Here is an 18,889-nt window from a genome sequence, read left to right on the forward strand (position 1 = left end):
CTGGAGAGGTTGAATACAGCTTTTGTTTTATATTTGAGTGATGTTACGATGAGCGCTCACATGCTGTCTTTCCACTGCTCACTTTAATATTTGTCTTAAATTCTTTGTTTTCCACCAGGCATGGTTTTTGGGGCAGCTTTGACAGCAACAGCAGCTCAGGAATCATTTGAATTTAATGATACATGATGGGGACAGGAAACGGATATTTTAGACCCACTTTCTGGATTCTTAGCATTCTTGCTTACACGGGGGATGTGCCTTTTAAGTCTATTAGTGTTGTCTTTTGACACCAACCACCTCCTCATTACAATGTTGACTTTAATTGTTAATGAAGCAGGAAAATGTAGCTCAGAAAGTTTAGGCTTGCCTCTGAGAGTAGCCCGACTACTGCAATTGTTACTCTTTTCCAATAGAAGACCTACCTAAAATCACTTCACATTTCAGTTCAATTCAAAGTTATTTGTATTGCATCAAATTAGAGCTGCAATACCTGGCTGATTAGTCAATCAAAAGAAAATCCATTTCCATATTCTTTGATAATCAACTAATTCTTTAGTCTGTTTTTTTTTCTTTTAGCAAAATTCTCAAACATTTGCTGGTTTGAGCTTCTTAAATATGCTGCTTTTTTGTCGTTTATGATATTTAATGAGGTGTCTTTGGATTTTAAACTGTTGCTTGAACAGAAAAAAGCAAATTGGAGACAACGCTTTGGGCTGTTAGAAATTGTGATAAGCAGACACCTTTTACAAGTATTTAGACCTTGAAGTCTGAGCAAATTGATGCTATTTCTTGAGCAAAACAGTGAGCAACTTGGTAAGAAATGTTCCACAAATCGCAACAAATTAGTAGATTTAGAAAGATTTTAAAGCTAGGAGGAAATGTTTCAGGGAAAAAAGAAAAAAGCTAGGAAATCTATTTAACAAACAGTTTTTTGCTAACAATCATAATGCAGAATTATAATTGTTTAAGTACTTTTCCAGGTTATTTTTACTAATATTTAGGTAACTTTATTTACTTTTTTTGTTTGTTTGTTTGTTTGTTTGTTTTTTTCTTGCTAATTTTTGCTCAATTTCTTCTTCAGTTGCTCATTGCCTTCTTCCCATGTTTTTTAAAGAAATCATGCAAATTAGCTTAGGCTTCAAAGGGTTAAGTACAGTACTTAAGTAAATGTACTTTGTTACTGTCCACCACTGCAAATACCACGTGTAATTCATGGCACAATCCAAATCAATTTTTTTCTCTTTATCTCTCGTCGTCGACTTTGTACACATTATTTTAAGAAATAAGGTCTCATGGGGGACATTGAAGGGGAGGGGCATCACTTTATATTGTCCTTTATGTTAACATTACTAGCACCTCCTCTTCAATAATACAAACTGTGCATAAAGCTCGTTTTTCATCACGATAATGTCACAGGTTACCTCTCTTCCAAGCATTCAAACATACACAACAGCACCGACAAAAAGTCAGCTAAATCCCTCACAATGCCGAGGATTAACATATTGTTCAAGTATCAGTGACATCTCCACTTCCTGCCTCAGTGCTTGCCAAACTGAAGAACACGATTTCTGAAATCCGCCTCTCTCTCTTGACCCCTTGAGTCTCTGTGCAAATGAAGGCGACGGTCGCTTGCAGGGATTCACCCGTCTGCACCTCAGACCAGCCCAGCTCTTCCCCCCGCAAAGCCGACTTCACCGACTTAAAGTGACAATGAATTATTCAAATTAGAACGCCTGGAAATTTTTGATAGGCTATTTTTAGCCACGGCGTGTGGTTGGTTGCCAAAAGCTATGGGTTTAGAAGGGTTCCCCGAGTGAGCTGGCTGTCATGTCACAGCAAGCTGTATAATGAGGACGGGGAGGAAGCATGTGTGTGAGCGCAGAGAACGAGGGGAACAGCAAATCCTCCTGTCATGTGGAAACACTGCTGTGTTTTTGTTCTCTCGTTGGTTAGGAGTCGCGGATCTGTTTTTTCGGCAACGCCCGCTCCTCTGTCAGTTGTTGATTCTAAATTAGCAGCGAAAACAATTTATTGAAACCCATCCTTTTAGTTGAGTGAGTGACAGCAAAGCCTGCTCTTGTTTTGTCATCCGCTTGTACTAAAAAACAACGAAAAAACTCATTCTTTTATCACAGGAGATGTGGAGTAAAAAAAAAAAAAGCAGGGAAACCCTTTTCCCTGCCAAAGAGCACACCCGTTCATTTTCCCCTCCGCTGCCTCTCATTTTTCTTCCCTCCTTTGCGATCCAACATCTTGAGCTGTCAAATAAATTTAAAAAAAGAAGGGAAAGGTGCCGTTACCATGGCGGCAGCTGATCAAGGGAAAAAGTGCAGCGACAAAAACATTCTTTTGTTTGGGGACTTGATTGTAATGTAGGGCAATTCATTACTAGCCTCCTCTCCCTCCCTGCGTCTGATCCTCCCCGGGACTCATCACTGTCCTCCCAGGCACCCGCTTTATTTTTATCCCGCTTTATTTAATAAAAGAAATATCATCCAGTCTCGTCTCTATAGAATAAGGCTGAGATGGAAATCAATTACTTGGCGGTTTAATTATGTGTGTGCTACGATGGTCTTTAAATGAGCCATTCAGCTAACTACACTGCATAATGTTGATTTAACCACTGTTTAATTTTAGAATGGGGAGCTCCATGTGACAAATACAGACATTGTGTCCGTTTCCCAGCATGCACTGTTCTCCTCCTACAGACAGGCTCTGTTATCACACAGCCAGATATACTGGATGTTTATATAGCTAATGGCCTGGACTCTTAGAGGGACAGATCACAACGAAACAATCAAAAAATACAATTTTTTCCTTTCACCTGTAGTGCTATTTATCAGTCTAGATCAGGGGTAGGCAACCTGTGGCTCTAGAGCCACATGCGGCTCTTTAGCTCCTCTCCAGTGGCTCCCGTGTGTCTGACTAAAAATTAAATGGAAATGAATGGCGATTATTTTTTTAAAGATTTTCATTCAATTTTTCAATTGCAAAAATATTTAGCCTGTACACAGAATATGAAAATGTATTAGCATTTCATTAACTAAAATATGCATCATATTTCTGTGGCCTGGGTGCCTTTTCTGTTTAATTTTGCCAAATTTCAAAAGCGGTGGACGCTCCTGAATCAAAAAAGCTTGACTAGCTATGGATTCCAAATCCAAGATAGGAGAAGTCTCAGAGGAAAATGGAGAAGTTAATAATGCATATAGATAATAATAATGATAATTACAATAATAATAGTGCATGAATAGATCTTTTATTTTTTACCACCAACACTGCAAAGTTAATGTAACAAAAAATAATAAATAGTGGTAAAACATATTAATGAATGCTCATATAGACTCATTAATAATATCGATAGGCTAGTTTGACTGTGTTGTGTTACCTGCGACTCCAGACAGATTTTTTTTGTTTGTTTGGGCCAGAAATGGCTCTTTTGATAGTAAAGGTTGCTGACCCCTGGTCTAGATGGTTTTGGTGTGAGTTACAGAGTGTTTGCAATATTGGCCGTAAAAATGTCTGCCTTCTCTCCGAAACAATGGCACTCAGCCAGTGCTCAAAGCGCAAAAAAACTGAACTACACCCAGCAACTGTATCACTGTGCAGAAGGAAGAGTGCATCTACTCATGGACAAGTTAATTTACTTATAGTTCAGTTCATTTTAATTTAGTTAGATTTATGTGTACATTTAGATGTAAAGAAAAAACGTGGGGGAAATTACGTGAAAAGGATATAAAACACCAGTAGTATAAAACAGAAATGTCCGGTCCGAATTTTCGTCATTGCTGCTGTGTTTACTGTAACCACCTGTAAAATAGGTAATCTGCTTCCTGTTAACATCAGCAAGTGCATGCTCAGTGTGCAGGGATGGTTGTGCATTATGTGTTTTCAGGTGTGTTAGTATGGGTGGTTATTATTTCGGAAATGCTTGTGAGTACAAAGATTGTTTTAGTTGTAAACACCATTTAAATAGCTGAAACGTTAGCCAGCTCAGTGGTGCTATTTAAGAGACACAGCATTTGCAAGCCAGGCCCCATTCATTCCTATAGAAGCTGCTCAGTGGTTCATGAAGCCAACAATCTCTGTTATCATGGGTTGATATTATCCGGGTGTTTGGTGCTGCTTCCTCATCATCTGGGCCATAGGGTAAATGCACTAAAGACTTCCACCAGCCGAGTCAGCCACTTCCAGTTTAGCGTTCCACTTTATCAGGAGTAAAATGATTTAATCTTGTGGCTCTTCTAGACTTTCCAAATATTGGACCAAACGGATCAAATCCTGATAGAGAAACAAGTCAGTCTGCGGCGATCGTGACACTAAAAAAATTTATTAAAAATATATATTAAAAAAGCATCCACTGATTTATTTTAGTCTCTTTTACAATGTAAGTCAATGGGGAAAAGTCTTTTTGGAACCACTGGCATTACATGATGGACCAGGTTGTTGTTTTTACATTGTTTGGTCACTACAAAAATTGACTTCCACACCAGGCATATTTCCTGGGGGCCTGGCTAGCAGTAGATGCACTCTTCCCTCTGCACAGTGATATGGTTGTTGGGTGGTTCAGTAGAAAGAAAATAGTTCCTATGAAACTGAAAACAGCTCACAATACAGTCTGTGGTTTATTTTGAGTAACCAGGTCATAATTTCGAGAAAGAGACATTGCTGATGCCTTCTCCAAATGTATTCTTTTGTTGCTTTAAGCTTCACAAGCCGAGTGCCGTCCCATTCCATTATATTAGAGACGGACATCTCTACGGCTGATATCTCAAAAACAAGACCATCTAGACTGATAAACAGCACTAAAAATAAGAGGAAAAATATGGATTTTCAATTTGAGGTTGAACTTTTCCTATAAGAGGACTAAACGCCACTTTTAACACTTCTTTTGTATTGTTTGCATTTAGCAGACTGCCCTGTTCAGAGCTAATTGCCATGAGTGTGGCAGTAAAAGAGCATAAATAAACATGAGAACTTCCTCAAAGGTCAAACTAGTGAGCAAGATCTTTGTGGCTGGCACACTTTTAAAAAGTTATTATTGACTTCTTTATCGTGTTGTTGTCTACTTCTACTTTTCAGGAGTTAAGCTGATGAAACAGTAAAAGAAAGTAGAACATCAACAGTGTTTAATCTTTGCATGTGTTGCTGCATTGCATTGTGGTATATTGATGCCACTGTTGTGGGAGGAAATGTTATCTTCCTGTGTGATCCTGAGTGACTGACATCAAAGCCTGACGTTAACACAGCGGTGTGCAGATACTGTATGTAGTGGTTGCCTCTGGGATTGAGACCTATTAATAGCATGTGTGTGTGAGCGGGCGCGTTTGTGTGTCTTTCATCACCTCTCCTCCTTGGAGTCGAGGAAGCGTGCAGGTGACAAACACAGCAGAAGGAACCGATGTATTCATGTGACCACAGTCTGTTCCTTTGTGTATGTGAGAGTGGGAGGTACGTTCAACAGCAAGCATCTTTAAAACACTTATGTTTCCTTAAACTTACATTTATATAGAGGAGAGAAATATAACTGCTGGCTGGACTTCTTACAATGGTGACGTTTTTTCAGATGATGGTTGTGGTAAAATTTTTTTAGTGCATCCAAATCTCAGGGAGGTAGTGCGAGAAAGTTTTTAAGTATGTTAACTCACTTGTGTCAACAACTAAAATGTTAAAATTCCTTTGGAAATGCGTAAATCTGAAGACATTTTTCAAAATATTTTAAACTTCAAACTGACGGAAAAGTTGTTGTTTTTTTTACTAACTGTGTGTAGTCTTTGGGTGCATGATTCTACTGTGTTTTCTATACATGTCATTACATTTTAGGAAAATAAATTATAGTGCCATGGACCCAAAGACAGAATACATTACGATGAGAAGATAGCTTAATGTCGACCTGGGGGTAGACAAAGTGCTTCCACAACTAGTATGAATGAGCAGTGGCACTAGCTAGCTCCCATCAGACCTGGTTGGATTCCAATGAACTGGTGAAGGTTAGGTTGAAGTTTGGATCCCAGTTTTATACCCAAGTAGACCTAACAAACAGCAACCGGTAATTACAGTAGTAACACATACCTTGTTCTAAATGATATTGGATTATCAAACAAGACCTGAATTTCTATTCAGTAACACACGGCAACTGCAGTATTGTTCAGATATAGATCAGTGATACTTAACTTATGGCTAGCAGGCAAAATATGGCCCCCAATAGGGTGCCAGGTGGTTCCCCAACCAATTTCTAATTTACAATAAAAATTAAATGATTCACACTGGGAGTTGGTTTTGAACTTTTAGTACACATAAGGTGCCAGAGGACTTAAAACATGTCGAAACAGAACTTGTTCATCAAAAAAGGCCAGTGAAGGATCCCCTGCAACCCGCAACAGAGATCCTAGCTCAGCCTGTAAAATCTGAGAAACATCCTAAAATCTACGAAGTGTCCTACAATCCTGAAATGTCCTAAAATCCTAGAAATGTCCTTAAATGCTAGAATCATCCTGAAATCCTAGAAACATCCTAAAATCCTAGAAACATCCTAAAGTCCTGGAAAGGTCCTTCAATCTGAGAAATGTCCTAAAATTGTAGAATTGTCCTAAAATTCTAGAAACATCCTAAAATCCTAGAAACATGTATAGGGCTCCAGCGACTGGCCCCTGGCCTCCTGTGATTTTGCAATATTGGCCCTCAAGCAAAGCACGTTGAGTATATCTGTTAGAGGATAAGATTCGAGGTTAAGATTCAGGAAATATTGTGTGTGGGGTTTTTTTAAGCCAGCATTCAGTGTTAGAGAAATGAGCCGGTCTCCCTTGTGAAAATCGTACTTCTAGGAAACAGGGCTCCATATCGGTATCTACGTGGTCATTAAATAATTATGTGTGGACCCCCTCACTGCAGATATATAAAGGTTTTACTGATGTGGAGACGACGACGTTGATCAGCTGTTGTTCATGCTCTGGAAGCTGAGCATAACAGTGTTAAGTCAGGCTAAAATGCTCCGCTAAAGTTAGCAAGCTGGTTGGAATACGTTTTTTTTTCCAGACTCTGTCCAGCTGCCAAAACCGCCAAAAAGGTGGGATCACGGGTTGCCAAAACTCATAAAGAAACAGCTGTGGAGTCTATCTAACTTTTGTTTACAAGGCCAGGTTCAGTGGTTGTCAGGCAGCAGGAAGAGAGGGATGGAGAGAGAGAGAGACAGAGAGAGAGATGCTCCTGTCATTAAGTAGGTGATCAGTGTCGCTCCCTGGTGTGTTGTCAGAGCCGTGGGTTGGTGGTGATGTGGAGGAGAGGGGGGTGCGTTCTTTGAAGAGACACAACACTACTGAGTGACAGACACAGAGCAACAGACGGAGGGATAGCTCTTGCCGGGGGTCTCTGCTTCCAGCTGGAGCTGAGCTCTGTGTCTGCAGGAGACAGACAAACAGAGACAGAGAGGACAGCTCTGCAGTGTGCGTCCTTATCTCATATATCCACCAGTGTTGTGTTCATTTACTGTCACCTTTAGAGACATTAAGCCGTATCTTTACAGTGAAGAGCGGTTTTGTTGTTGTTTTATTCCCAATAAAAGACCATTTCTAAATGTAATTTACATGTTTGATACTATCTGTCAAGGATGCAGGTAAGCAGTATGGGATGCATGGTGAATATAAGATTGGTGCCACTTTGTTATAAGGCAGCCTTAAGAAAGGTCTTATAAATTGTAATGCATGCATTGATTTTTTTGGCCACTTGGGGGCAGCAGAACAAGCTATCTCCCAATGCTGACACATTTTCATCTTGTAAAGTTGTTTTGGTATTTAAGATGTCAGCAAACAGTTCTATGCATGTTTAGCCCCGTGTTTGTCTGATACTGACTGTCCTTTTCGCTCTGTTTGGATCTCCTGAAAAAAATGTCTTTCCCATTAGCTGCTTAATGTTCCATTATCTAAGCCAGCTGGTTGCTAGGTTTGTTTCTCCGCTGACTGAACTAAAAACGGGACATTTGTGGGATGTAAAACTAAAATACTGCGCTAAAAGATGCAAACACACTTCCTATATTGCTCCATTTCTTCATGGGTGTGCCGTGCGGAAGGTCTTTCGCCTGTCTGTGCGCATCAGAGATGTGTGACAGTGCTGATGTGGATGGATGGAGAAAAAGGAGAACCGTGCTGTTTTGATAATTAATTTACAGTTATACTGATAATTAAAATAAATTGTGAACACATATGTTTTGTTGTCCCGCAGCCCTTGGTCAATGTTCAATGATTTATTTTTTTTAAGATATTTATGAAGCCGTTCTTGCCTTTAACTGATAGGACAGCACAAGTGTGAAAGAGGGAGAGGGGGGTGACACGCAGCAAAGGGCAGAGGCCAGAATCGAGCCCGCGAACCGCAGCGGCGAGGAGACAGCCTCTTTATATGGGGTGCCCGCTCTATCCACTGAGTCACCAGGCACCCCAATATTCAGTGATTTTAAGAACACAGAGTAAAACAAAACACCTGTCGTGTCGGAGCAAAGTAAACATCAGTCAATGATACCCAAAGATTGTTTTTTATAAAAACGTATTTTATAAAGCATTAAGTCATTTATTAATCATTAGTGAAGTCATGAGTTAAAACCATAAACAGCGTTCAGGAGGTACTGTAATATCTGCATAAGTTAAATGTGGGTAAACAGGCTCAAGGTGGGATTACAGAGTCTTACTTGTATTCTGTCTTTGCATACTAAATAAGACGCTGCGTCCGTGTGGACGTGCAGTTGGACACGTCTGCAGACTTCATGTGTGTATGCTCAGGAAAAGCCCTAAATCCAGATTGAAAATATAACGGGGCAATCATGCAGAAACAGAAGGCGTACCACGTACAGGCTCAAACCCCAAAACCCCACAGGTTTAATTATGTCAGTGTGTAGCCGTGTGTGTGTGAGTGTGAGTGTGTCTGAGATCCTCTTGGATTGTGTTAGCACCTCCGGGGTCTCCTTATTTTGATGATGTCATGGCGGCTTACAGAGGAGCGCAGCAGTGTGGCGGTGGATGGTGGTCCTAGGCCAGGATCGGAGCGCACAGCCTCCACTCACAGTGTCAAACAGATGGTGGCAGTCCCGAGGAAGTGGAAGCAGCGAGCGTTTCTATTGGGCGAGCCAGCAGGGCGGGATCTGAAACGGAGCCTGAGCAGAGCGGTGGGCTGCCTGGGTGTGTGTGCGTGTGTGGGGGGGGGATTTTTCAGCGGGAGGATGCCAAGGTTTGCCCATCCAGCACGCCGCTGTGCCAACAGATGAAAGGATGTACGGAAAAAATGTGTGACCCATGACGGGCGCTCTGTTTTTAGCTTCCTGCTGGAGCCAGGATTCACCACAAAATATTTCAGATCCTGGACCCGTTCAATTTAAGATTCATTTTGGCAGATCTCAGGCACAAGATGACAAATCACTTTCTAGCTTGGCGGATAATTTCCCTTACTATAATACATCTCCCCAAATAATTCAAAAACTCTATGCCTGTCCTTCCAAATACTATTTAACCCTTTGAAATCTAGAGCAACATCACTTATCTGTTGCAGAGTCGTGTCTGCTGGTTTACAAGCAATCACTAAGGAGTCTATTACCTTTTTTTGTGGATTTTCGCATGTTTAAAAAACCTCCGTAACATCACTTTAAATATAGAGCCTCAGAATGTAATATTTATAATAAAAAATAATTTCATCCTTTTTTGATCACATCTAATAATCCCATCCAGGTAGGTTTCAGATCATGTCCTTGTCACTTTTTTACAAATTTATTATTATTAGTAGTAGTAGTATTAGTACTTTTTATTTATTTATTTTTGCAATTTGCAGTTCATTTCTTTCCAGGTTGCTTATCATGTTTTTGCCCAGTGTTTTTGAAATAAATCAAACCAACTTTCTCAGGTTTCAGAGGTTTAAATGCAAGTGAAAGGCGTCTGAATGCAAGACAAGTAAACTGATGTCCATCCAGGTCTCAAAGGGTTAAAATGAAAGAAAGTCAGGGGCCAGTTTCTGGGATTTGAGGACATTCAGGGCTGAGCCTGGACCTCTGCCAGAGGGTCCAGGGGATCTTCCTCTGTCACTTTTTTATTATGTTGCTGTTGTCTATTTCTATGTTGTTGTTATTTAATACACTCTGGCACTTTATTTACAAGCTAATTACAAAAAGACCATGAATTTATTTTTCATTATGAATTGTAAAATGTTCAGTGGGGCCACCAGGCATGTCATGTGCCAGATTTGTCCTTTGGATAGTAAGCTAGTATCACTGCTCCTCAGGGTCAGGGTCTGACATGAGTGAGAGCTCATGTAGACGAGAAAACCATTTGTGCTGCTCACAGTCCGTCTGCGTGACTCATCCATGTGTTTGTGTTTATTGTGGCTGTTAAGCTGTTGTAACTCATTTCCTAAAGTGCACAAACGCTTCTTGTTGTGATTTTTTTAGCCGTGACCCAACAGCTTCAGGTGCATTACCGCTGCCCTCTGGACTGAACTCACTGTTAGACCATTATCCTGTATCACTGAGAAAGAGACAGATGACTCAGGATGTGTGTGATTCAGCTCAGCAGGTGACGCTGAGTGGGGCACATTGTACATTTGCAGTGATTATTTAGAGCAGCACTTTGCAACGTCTGGGATGAAAGAAAAAAGGGAAAGTACACACATCATGCACAACATCTCAGTCAGTCTCAGAAATACTTCGTAGAATCTGTTGCTGGCTCTAGAAAATGAAGCGTACATGAAGTGACCCGAGGCTACAGGTACGTCACATTTGATTTATCACTGAGCGCTGACAGGCCTGTTGGTCCACTCTAACCTGCAGACCACTAAGTTTTTCCTTTCCATTAGCGTGCTAATGTGACGTCCATGGCGATGCATCAGTTACTGTTTACAACCCCCAGGCTGCATAGCTCCGGTGTCAGCGTCCTGGCCCGCCGGTGCTGGTGGCTCGGGGCCAAGTGGCAGATGTAATCCGCCGGGGGATCATGTGATCGAAGCTGTTTGATCTGGCATTTTCCTCATGTCTCCTTTATTGGCCGCAGACAGGCAGAGTTCCAGGGAGTGGCAGAGGCGTCTAGTGAGAAATGATGTGATCATGAGGACGGCCTCCCTGCTCCGGGACTGTGACAGTGATCACATCCCATCAGTGTTTGGGCTGGTGATAGAGCTGCTGGCTCAAAGTCCTAATCTCACAGTTTGTACAGTACATGTTAAAAGATACAGAGCCAAACTTTGAAAGAATATGGCTGTCAGGTTTGATCCTGCCCAGTTTCTCCTCACTAACGAGGCTTCCATGTGCTAATAACGTGTGTAAGGACACATTTTTGGGATTAATTGTTTCCTGGAGGAGACGTGCGGCTTGTTCTGTGGGTGTCGAGTGACTGATAGGCGTCTGAGCTTAATATGATGCAGCACTGATATGAAAACATTCAACTTGGGCACAGTGAAATAACGCTGGAACAGAAACTGGCAAAACAAATTGAAGGTTTTATGTTTCCTGTGAATCATCTCGCCAGTTGTTGTTTATAATGAATAAGAATAAACGGTAGCAATTGGAGAAAAAAGATTCTTTGTATCTCAGTCACACTTAAAGTATAATGTCTTGCTAGTTGCCCATGGAGACTGAAAGGTTCATTACAGAGTGCAGAACAAAGCTGTTCTGACAGGCTTGTTTCCACCAGTAGTGTGCTACAAATAGATGCTTTGCTCTGAGATTGTGCTGGCATAAAGGTGAGGGTGTCATTGGAATGGGTGGGGTTCATCCTCTTCAGAACACGAATGTGTTTATCAAATATCATGGCTAATTATGAGATATGTTGAGCTGTGCGAATGTTGGTATAATCATAAGACAAGAGGAAAGGTGAGGGCTTTCTAAGGGACCGTTTACACAGCAACGGTTTTTGCATGAGACGTTAAACGTTTTTGCAGTTTGGCCTTTAGTTCACACAACAGCAGCATTTTGGGGGTCTGAAAATGCAAACTTTTGAATCCGGGGTCCAGAGTGTAATCTTTTGAAAACACCACCCTTTCTGTCGCTGTGTAAGCTGGCACTGCGCGGATCCTGTGAAAACGGTGATGCCACAGCCACATTTAGTGCATGCCTGTGGTGTACTTCTATACAGCGTACTATACTTCTATTAAGTTGTTTTGCAGATCAATGTACACAAGGATCGTTCTCACAGTATATCATGTGAACGTGGATTTTTTTTTTTTTTTAATGCAGAGGAAGGACTTAGTAGGGCTGTCCTTGTGCACTAAGACTGTATCCTCTGGGGATCAAAACTATCTATTACAATTTTTGTGGGAATCCATGGACCAAAGTTTTGGTCAAGGAAAGAAAAATGCATTTTTTTTCTCAGATCATATAGGTCTGTTGTTGTGCTCACTGACGATTTTTGTAGCAGATGTTTTATATTATTTTTTTACCAGCGAATTGTGAAACTAAGGAAAAAAGTAGGTTTCTGTAGATCTTTCTCCAGCAACAACTGACATAATATAAAGAGCGAGAAAGAGGATCATCTTGGGCTTGGGGAAACACTGATCGATGTTTTTCACCATTTTCTGATCAAGAACATCTTGGATGAACTTCTTTAAATTTAGGTCAAAGGTCAAGGTCACTATGACCGTGCATCTGTCTCATTCTTTCAGAGCTTACTAAAATGTTTCACAAACATCGACTATGACTCAACAATTAACTGATTAGATTTTTGTTTTTTGTTTTTTTTTAGATTTTTTAAATAAGTCTTGTAAAGTTATGGGGTGCACACGAGTTACAGTCAAGTAGAGAGGCAGAGACCCATTTAGTTTAAAATCATCCCCCTGCTGTGCTTCTGCTCTTCACATGTTGATAGTCAGACATGAAGGTCACCGCTTCGGCCTCTGCAGCCGCCTTGGCCGTCACCAGCTGTGCCAATGAGCGAGAAACGCTAAAGCTAAAAGCCTTAAATGTAATGAAAAAGATGGCTGAAAAATGGGGCGAGTCTTGAGGCTAAATTAGATCTGCATTGTTCAGAGATGGACTGTCTGTGCTACATCCGCCCTGCGCTGCCTTCAAAGAGCGGGTTCCAGAAGTACGGGACGTATTTAGCATGCAGAGTGTGTGTGCTGGAAATCAGGATGTCAAGAGGCATGTGCCTGTTGCAATCACATGGTAGAGTAGCGCCTTTGCATTTTTAATGTCCGTCATAAATAACCTTGTGAGGCTGTGCATGTGTGCGTATCAACGGGTGTATCAGTGTGTACACCTGCATGTTGGTGTAATATGTATGCATGTGCTTTTAGTGACGTGCTTGTTTAATGTGACATGATTCAGCTGTTACAGGCCGGTGTGCACAGGGAGATGATATATCCTCGCTCCGCGGATGGGAACGCAACAAAATTACAGCCCAGCACGAAGCGGCAGTTGTCATTAGTTGGCGCAGCATCTGAACAGCTGAAGGAAACTAGTCCAGGTAGTCCTGCTGCTTGTTTCAGCAAGATGATAAGAGTGAGACCCAGATAAAGACACAGAGGGGTGAGATAGAAAGTCAGAATTTAGCAGCAGGAGGAGATTTGCCATTTTAGGTTTTTGCATGTTTCAAGGAAATATCCACCCTGAAGCAGCTCGAACACTTTAATCAAAGCTGTCAGCAGTGTGCCTTGCATTTCTGGGATTATTTTGTTGGCATGTGGTGCATGATTTTCATATTTCTACTCAATAACTAGGCCGACAAATTTTGGGTTTATGCTGTCATGATAACTACTTTTGTTGGACGATATAGTGTCCCAGAAATAATTGCAATAAACTACATTACTGTCAGTTTTGAGACCATTTTATACCAATGATAAAATGATAATATAATAGCATAATAATATAAGTTCATCTTTTCAAAAAGTAATGAACTCTAAATTAAGAATATTCAGACACCTGAACCGGAATATGAAAAAATATAAAACAGTTTTAAAAGAGTGAGTAAAACCTGTTTATAAAACATATATATAAAACCATAGTACTTTTATAGAAGTATACCAGAATCACCCGCTTTGAAACATCATAGAAAATCTGGCCAACAAAAACAAAACCAAAGCCCTTTACGAGTAATAGACAGGCTTTGTAAAAGTACAAAAACTACTTAAAACATACAGGTCAAAATTACAGACAGAGACGACAACAACTTACAACTTCTGTCAGCATTTAAAGTTATTATCATTTAAAGAATGATAACTCAAGGCTAATATTAACTCAGTTAGCAATACTCACGTGATACGTGATAATGGTGGTTTTGGTTATATATAGTATATTTATAGGAATATATAATCGATTACAGCTATGTAACATTGCTTATTGATTTTCGGGCCATGGCTGGACAATAAAGTTGTACCATTCAAGATAACTTCCTGGTAGCAACCAGTGCTGAATGGTGGCAATATTGCTTTGAATTGTGGGAGAACGGAGCTAGCTGACTGCTTGTTATGAAAAAGTAGCCATGTGCATTAATATAGAAAACTGAGGATGCAATAAATCGCAATGCGTCGTGGAATGAAATCCAATTATTGACATGATAATCATAATGGAATCATGAGACCAGTGAAGATGCACAGCCCTACTGAATATCAGCATAGACTATCAACGTCTGATGATACTGAAGGCCGGCTGGTTTGGTTACGGCCAGCAGTCGTCCCCTACAAAGGAAGACTGTGAACATGTAAAAGTATATATATCTATCTATCTATATATATATAGATATGAGAAATTGTTATGATGTTTGCATGATTGCACATCGGCTAACTTGTGTTGTGTTTCCTCTGAAGCACAACACAGTGTTAAAGTAGAATTTAAGTCTAGTTGTTAAAAAATAATCTGGTTTTGCAATACAGTGAAAACTGCTTCATTTTCACAGTGTTACAAGTGACATCAACAGCAGAGATGGTGTCTTGTTTACATCCGCCTACAGCCTTCACCAGTCTATAGAAGAAGAAAGAGACTCCAATTTCTATATTAACAGCAGCCTCAAAAGACCAAATGCAGTGCAGTCACATGACACTGTAAAGCTGGAAACTTGAAAACCTTGCTCACTTACTCAGGTGATACTTTGACTATCATTACATCACTATTGTACAGTGTGTTGCCTAAGTGCAGGTAGACTGTAATAGGGCTAAGGGAAAATAGGTGAAACATGCAAAAAAAATAAATACATACAAGGTCAGCCGAGGTGTCTGAACATTTTGTGAACAGGATAATGGAAAGCTAATCAGCATATAAAAACTGCATATTTTATTGAATGTAGAAGGTGGATAGTGCTGAGTAACCTCACCAAACTCAATTTTCAACATGCTGTGGCTTCAAAAACTGTGCAGAAAAATGAGCAGGATGGTCACACACCCTTAGGATGATAAAGACATATATATAATATATGAAGAGTTGCATGCTAACTGCAGTTGAGTGAATGCACGCACAGTTCAGGAACACGGTGACCCAAATAGTGGCAATGATATTTTGAGAGCGTGTGAGTCATGCGATCCAAAAACAAGGCAGGGTGTGAAACGACTTCTTCAGGGCTCAGTAGGCAGAGCGCACCAGTGGATGGATTGTGGGAGGAAGGTGGAGAAGGAGCATAGTAGGCTGCGTGTGTGTGGAAATCTGCTCCGTCTAGCTCTCTCGGAGAAAGCTGTGGATGTTTTGCACATTGAGCCAGAGCCTCTTCCAGGGCGGCGGAAAAGCTGGATGTGAGCTCTGCATCTGACAGGTGGTTCGATAAACACTTTGCAGAAGAAGACCAAAACAAAACGAGGAAAATAATCTGTATGTGAATCATCATTTAATACTGTTATCATACAGATTCAGCTGCAGTGTATCAACATGCTCACGTTTTGCCAAACCAAGTTCAAAGTTACTACAGTCCTATTTCTACAACTTAAGAATAATTATGATTTTTATGCCTTTGAGCTGGCTTGAGGCTTTATGTTTTCAGGATGTTTGGCTGTCCCTCAACATGTACATCCAATTCACATTGAGGGAATTTCGTCAAATTTGGCACAAATGTCCACTTGGACATAATGATGAACTGATTTGATATTTGTGGTCAGAAGTCAAGTTCATTGTGGCCTAGTCTGTCTCATTCTTGTAAGCGTGATATCTCAAGAACGCCTTCTTCATTTCAAGTCATTTCAACGATGAAGTGATTAAAATTTGATGAACAAAGGTCTGTCTGTCTCACTTCATAAACACAATATATCAACAAGGTCTTGACAGAATTTCCCCAAATTTGGCACAAACGTCAACTTGGAATATGACAAAATAAAATTGACAATTATGGCAAAATTTCACACAAATGTCTAACAGGATACAATTATGAAGTGATGATATTTTATATCCAAAACGTGAATGGTTAGCTTCCCTGTGAAATCACAATGTATTACAAGAACACTTTTCTGGCCATTACTCAACATCCTAACTCAAGAACAAAAGATACTTAATTGGTGACACTGATCTTGGGTGTCCACCTTGAAACTGTGCTGATTGTAGAGATCTTCTGTGTTGCCTGGTCAGTAGACATACAGTTTGTGACCTATGTGAGGAGTCACACATGGATGTCCCTTAATTGTGAGGGGTCACATGACAAAAAGTTTGGGAGCCATTGCCCAACATTGCATGCAGTCCTTCATGTTTTCTTTGCAATTGTTGCAACTTTAAATTAAACAGTACAATATCTCAACATTACATACAGTGCAACTACACTAAGATGTGGCTTGACTTGACATGCTGACTATACAAAACAAAACTTAAATAAACATACAAAAGGCAAAAGCACAATATAAGTACAACACAGAAAATAAGCACATTCTCCCCGATCCCCCACTGATTCTGAGGTCTTGTTTAGTTAGTTTAACTACTTTCCTGCTTGCTTTACTGACAACTGCCCAACATACCAGCAGCAGTAAATTAAATCTGACTGCATCTGCATCCCCGTGCTACATTCCCAACAGGAGCAAGGGGGAAGTGTGTGTTTGTTTGTTGCTCTTGCTAATAGATTGCTCCTCTCTCTGGAGTCCACTCAAATTGATGCAAGTTAATTAAACTTGTCTGAGTTCACTTTCTTTCTCAAGAGTAAATGAATTGATTGATCTCGGTGTATGTATCCTCAGCCAGGGTATAGAACATCAAGGTTCAAAACAGCTGAAATGTAAGGCGTAGATTGATAGTAACATGTTTTTTTTCTCTCTCTCTCTTCTTCCTCTGTAGTTTATAGCCTTTGCATCGTTGTTCTTCATCCTGGTCTCCATTACAACCTTCTGCTTGGAGACTCACGAGGCTTTCAACACCATCATCAACAAGACTGAGATGATGCGGAACAGCAGCGTGCCGGACTCAGGCCCACAGTATGAGATCGAAACTGACCCTGCGCTCACCTACGTGGAGGGCGTTTGCGTCTTCTGGTTCACCATCGAGTTCCTGGTGCGTGTGACCTTCTGTCCAGTCAAGCTGGAGTTTATTAAAAGCGTTCTCAACATCATCGACTTCGTGGCCATCCTGCCTTTCTACTTGGAGGTAGGGCTGAGTGGCCTTTCTTCAAAGGCTGCCAAGGATGTGTTGGGTTTCCTCAGGGTGGTGCGCTTTGTTCGTATCCTTCGTATCTTCAAGCTAACGCGTCATTTTGTGGGGCTAAGGGTGCTGGGGCATACATTACGGGCAAGCACCAATGAATTCCTGCTGCTCATCATCTTCCTGGCATTGGGAGTGTTAATTTTTGCCACCATGATCTACTACGCCGAACGAATCGGCGCTAATCCCAAAGACCCCACTAGTAGCATCCACACCAAGTTCAAGAACATTCCCATCGGCTTCTGGTGGGCCGTGGTAACCATGACCACACTGGGCTATGGCGACATGTATCCAGAGACCTGGTCGGGCATGGTAGTGGGTGCATTGTGCGCCTTGGCAGGTGTGCTGACGATAGCCATGCCTGTGCCCGTTATTGTCAATAACTTTGGGATGTACTATTCTCTGGCCATGGCCAAGCAGAAGTTGCCCAAGAAGAGGAAGAAACACATTCCTCAGGTGGTGCAAGGAGGGTCCCCAATCTACTGCAAAGGTGATCTCAACACCACCTGCAACAGCACTCAAGGTGACCTGTGCCACGTCAAAGGGAGCAGGGTACTAGAACGCAACCGCTCAGGTAAGACCAATGGGCAAGAAAAAAGCTATATAGGAGAGAAAATAATGAGCAACCATACCTCAGGGGTAAAGTTCAGGTTACACTGAATGTTTTAGGTATTTAGCAACAGCAATGTGAATCAGAAAGGGACCCCATCTCAGGTAGAAAACAGTTTTCATTTGACAGATTCCCCCTTGAGACTAGAAATGGTTTTCCCCTGGAGACTCTCTCGCACCACAGTGGGAGAGTCTCACAGAAATCTGAACTCTTTGCCTCGCAGCCTTCATTTCTGGTTGCCACAGTGATAAGGAAGGCAATGCACAAGGTATTGAGAGTAGGAGATGGTTGTGTAAAATAGCTTATGCTGATAAGAATTCAGAGTCCTTGTGTCCAAGTCTTCCTTCCTGTAGGGATTTTTAATTTGTTGTTCAGACCGTAGGTGGCTGTTTTCCCTTCAGGTTCGAGTCAGTAATTTACTCTTACACATCTGATATTGATGGAAATTAGTGTCAACCTCTGTATACCGACTTTCTTTGAATTCTAGTGCAGACGCCCCTGGTGCTCTGGACTCTTCACACACTGTTTGTTTATGAGGTCTGAGAACCTTATATTTACAGTAATGACATCGAATAATTCATGTCTCAGCTGAATGCACAAACAGAATCAATCTGGTTTTAGTCGCCTATGTGATTTCCTTTGAGGTCATTTGAAATACACGGGCTGCAAGGTTACTTTCTCCTCCAGTGTCCTTTAGATTGTATCATGCTTCATCTTTAAAT

The 18,889-nt window shown here is 41.0% G+C and overlaps 1 protein-coding gene across 10 annotated transcripts in view; it reads left to right on the forward strand.

Annotated features, from left to right (window-relative positions):
• The window catches only part of kcnc2 (potassium voltage-gated channel, Shaw-related subfamily, member 2), a 102,283-nt gene that overhangs the window by 71,270 nt on the left and 12,124 nt on the right, over positions 1-18,889 (forward strand). For all 10 annotated transcript variants that reach the window (XR_015775488.1, XR_015775487.1, XR_015775489.1 and 7 more), the window contains exon 2: positions 17,198-18,131. Coding sequence is in view for 7 of the 10 variants with exons in the window: in XM_088072575.1 (XP_087928701.1) it covers positions 17,198-18,131 (934 nt within the window). In the remaining 3 variants the exon portion in view is untranslated. The remainder of the gene's footprint in view (positions 1-17,197; positions 18,132-18,889) is intronic.

This window comes from Plectropomus leopardus, chromosome 22 (assembly GCF_026936395.1).
Source record: "Plectropomus leopardus strain MGB_pleo_1.0 chromosome 22, ASM2693639v1, whole genome shotgun sequence".
Taxonomy (NCBI): domain Eukaryota; kingdom Metazoa; phylum Chordata; class Actinopteri; order Perciformes; family Serranidae; genus Plectropomus; species Plectropomus leopardus.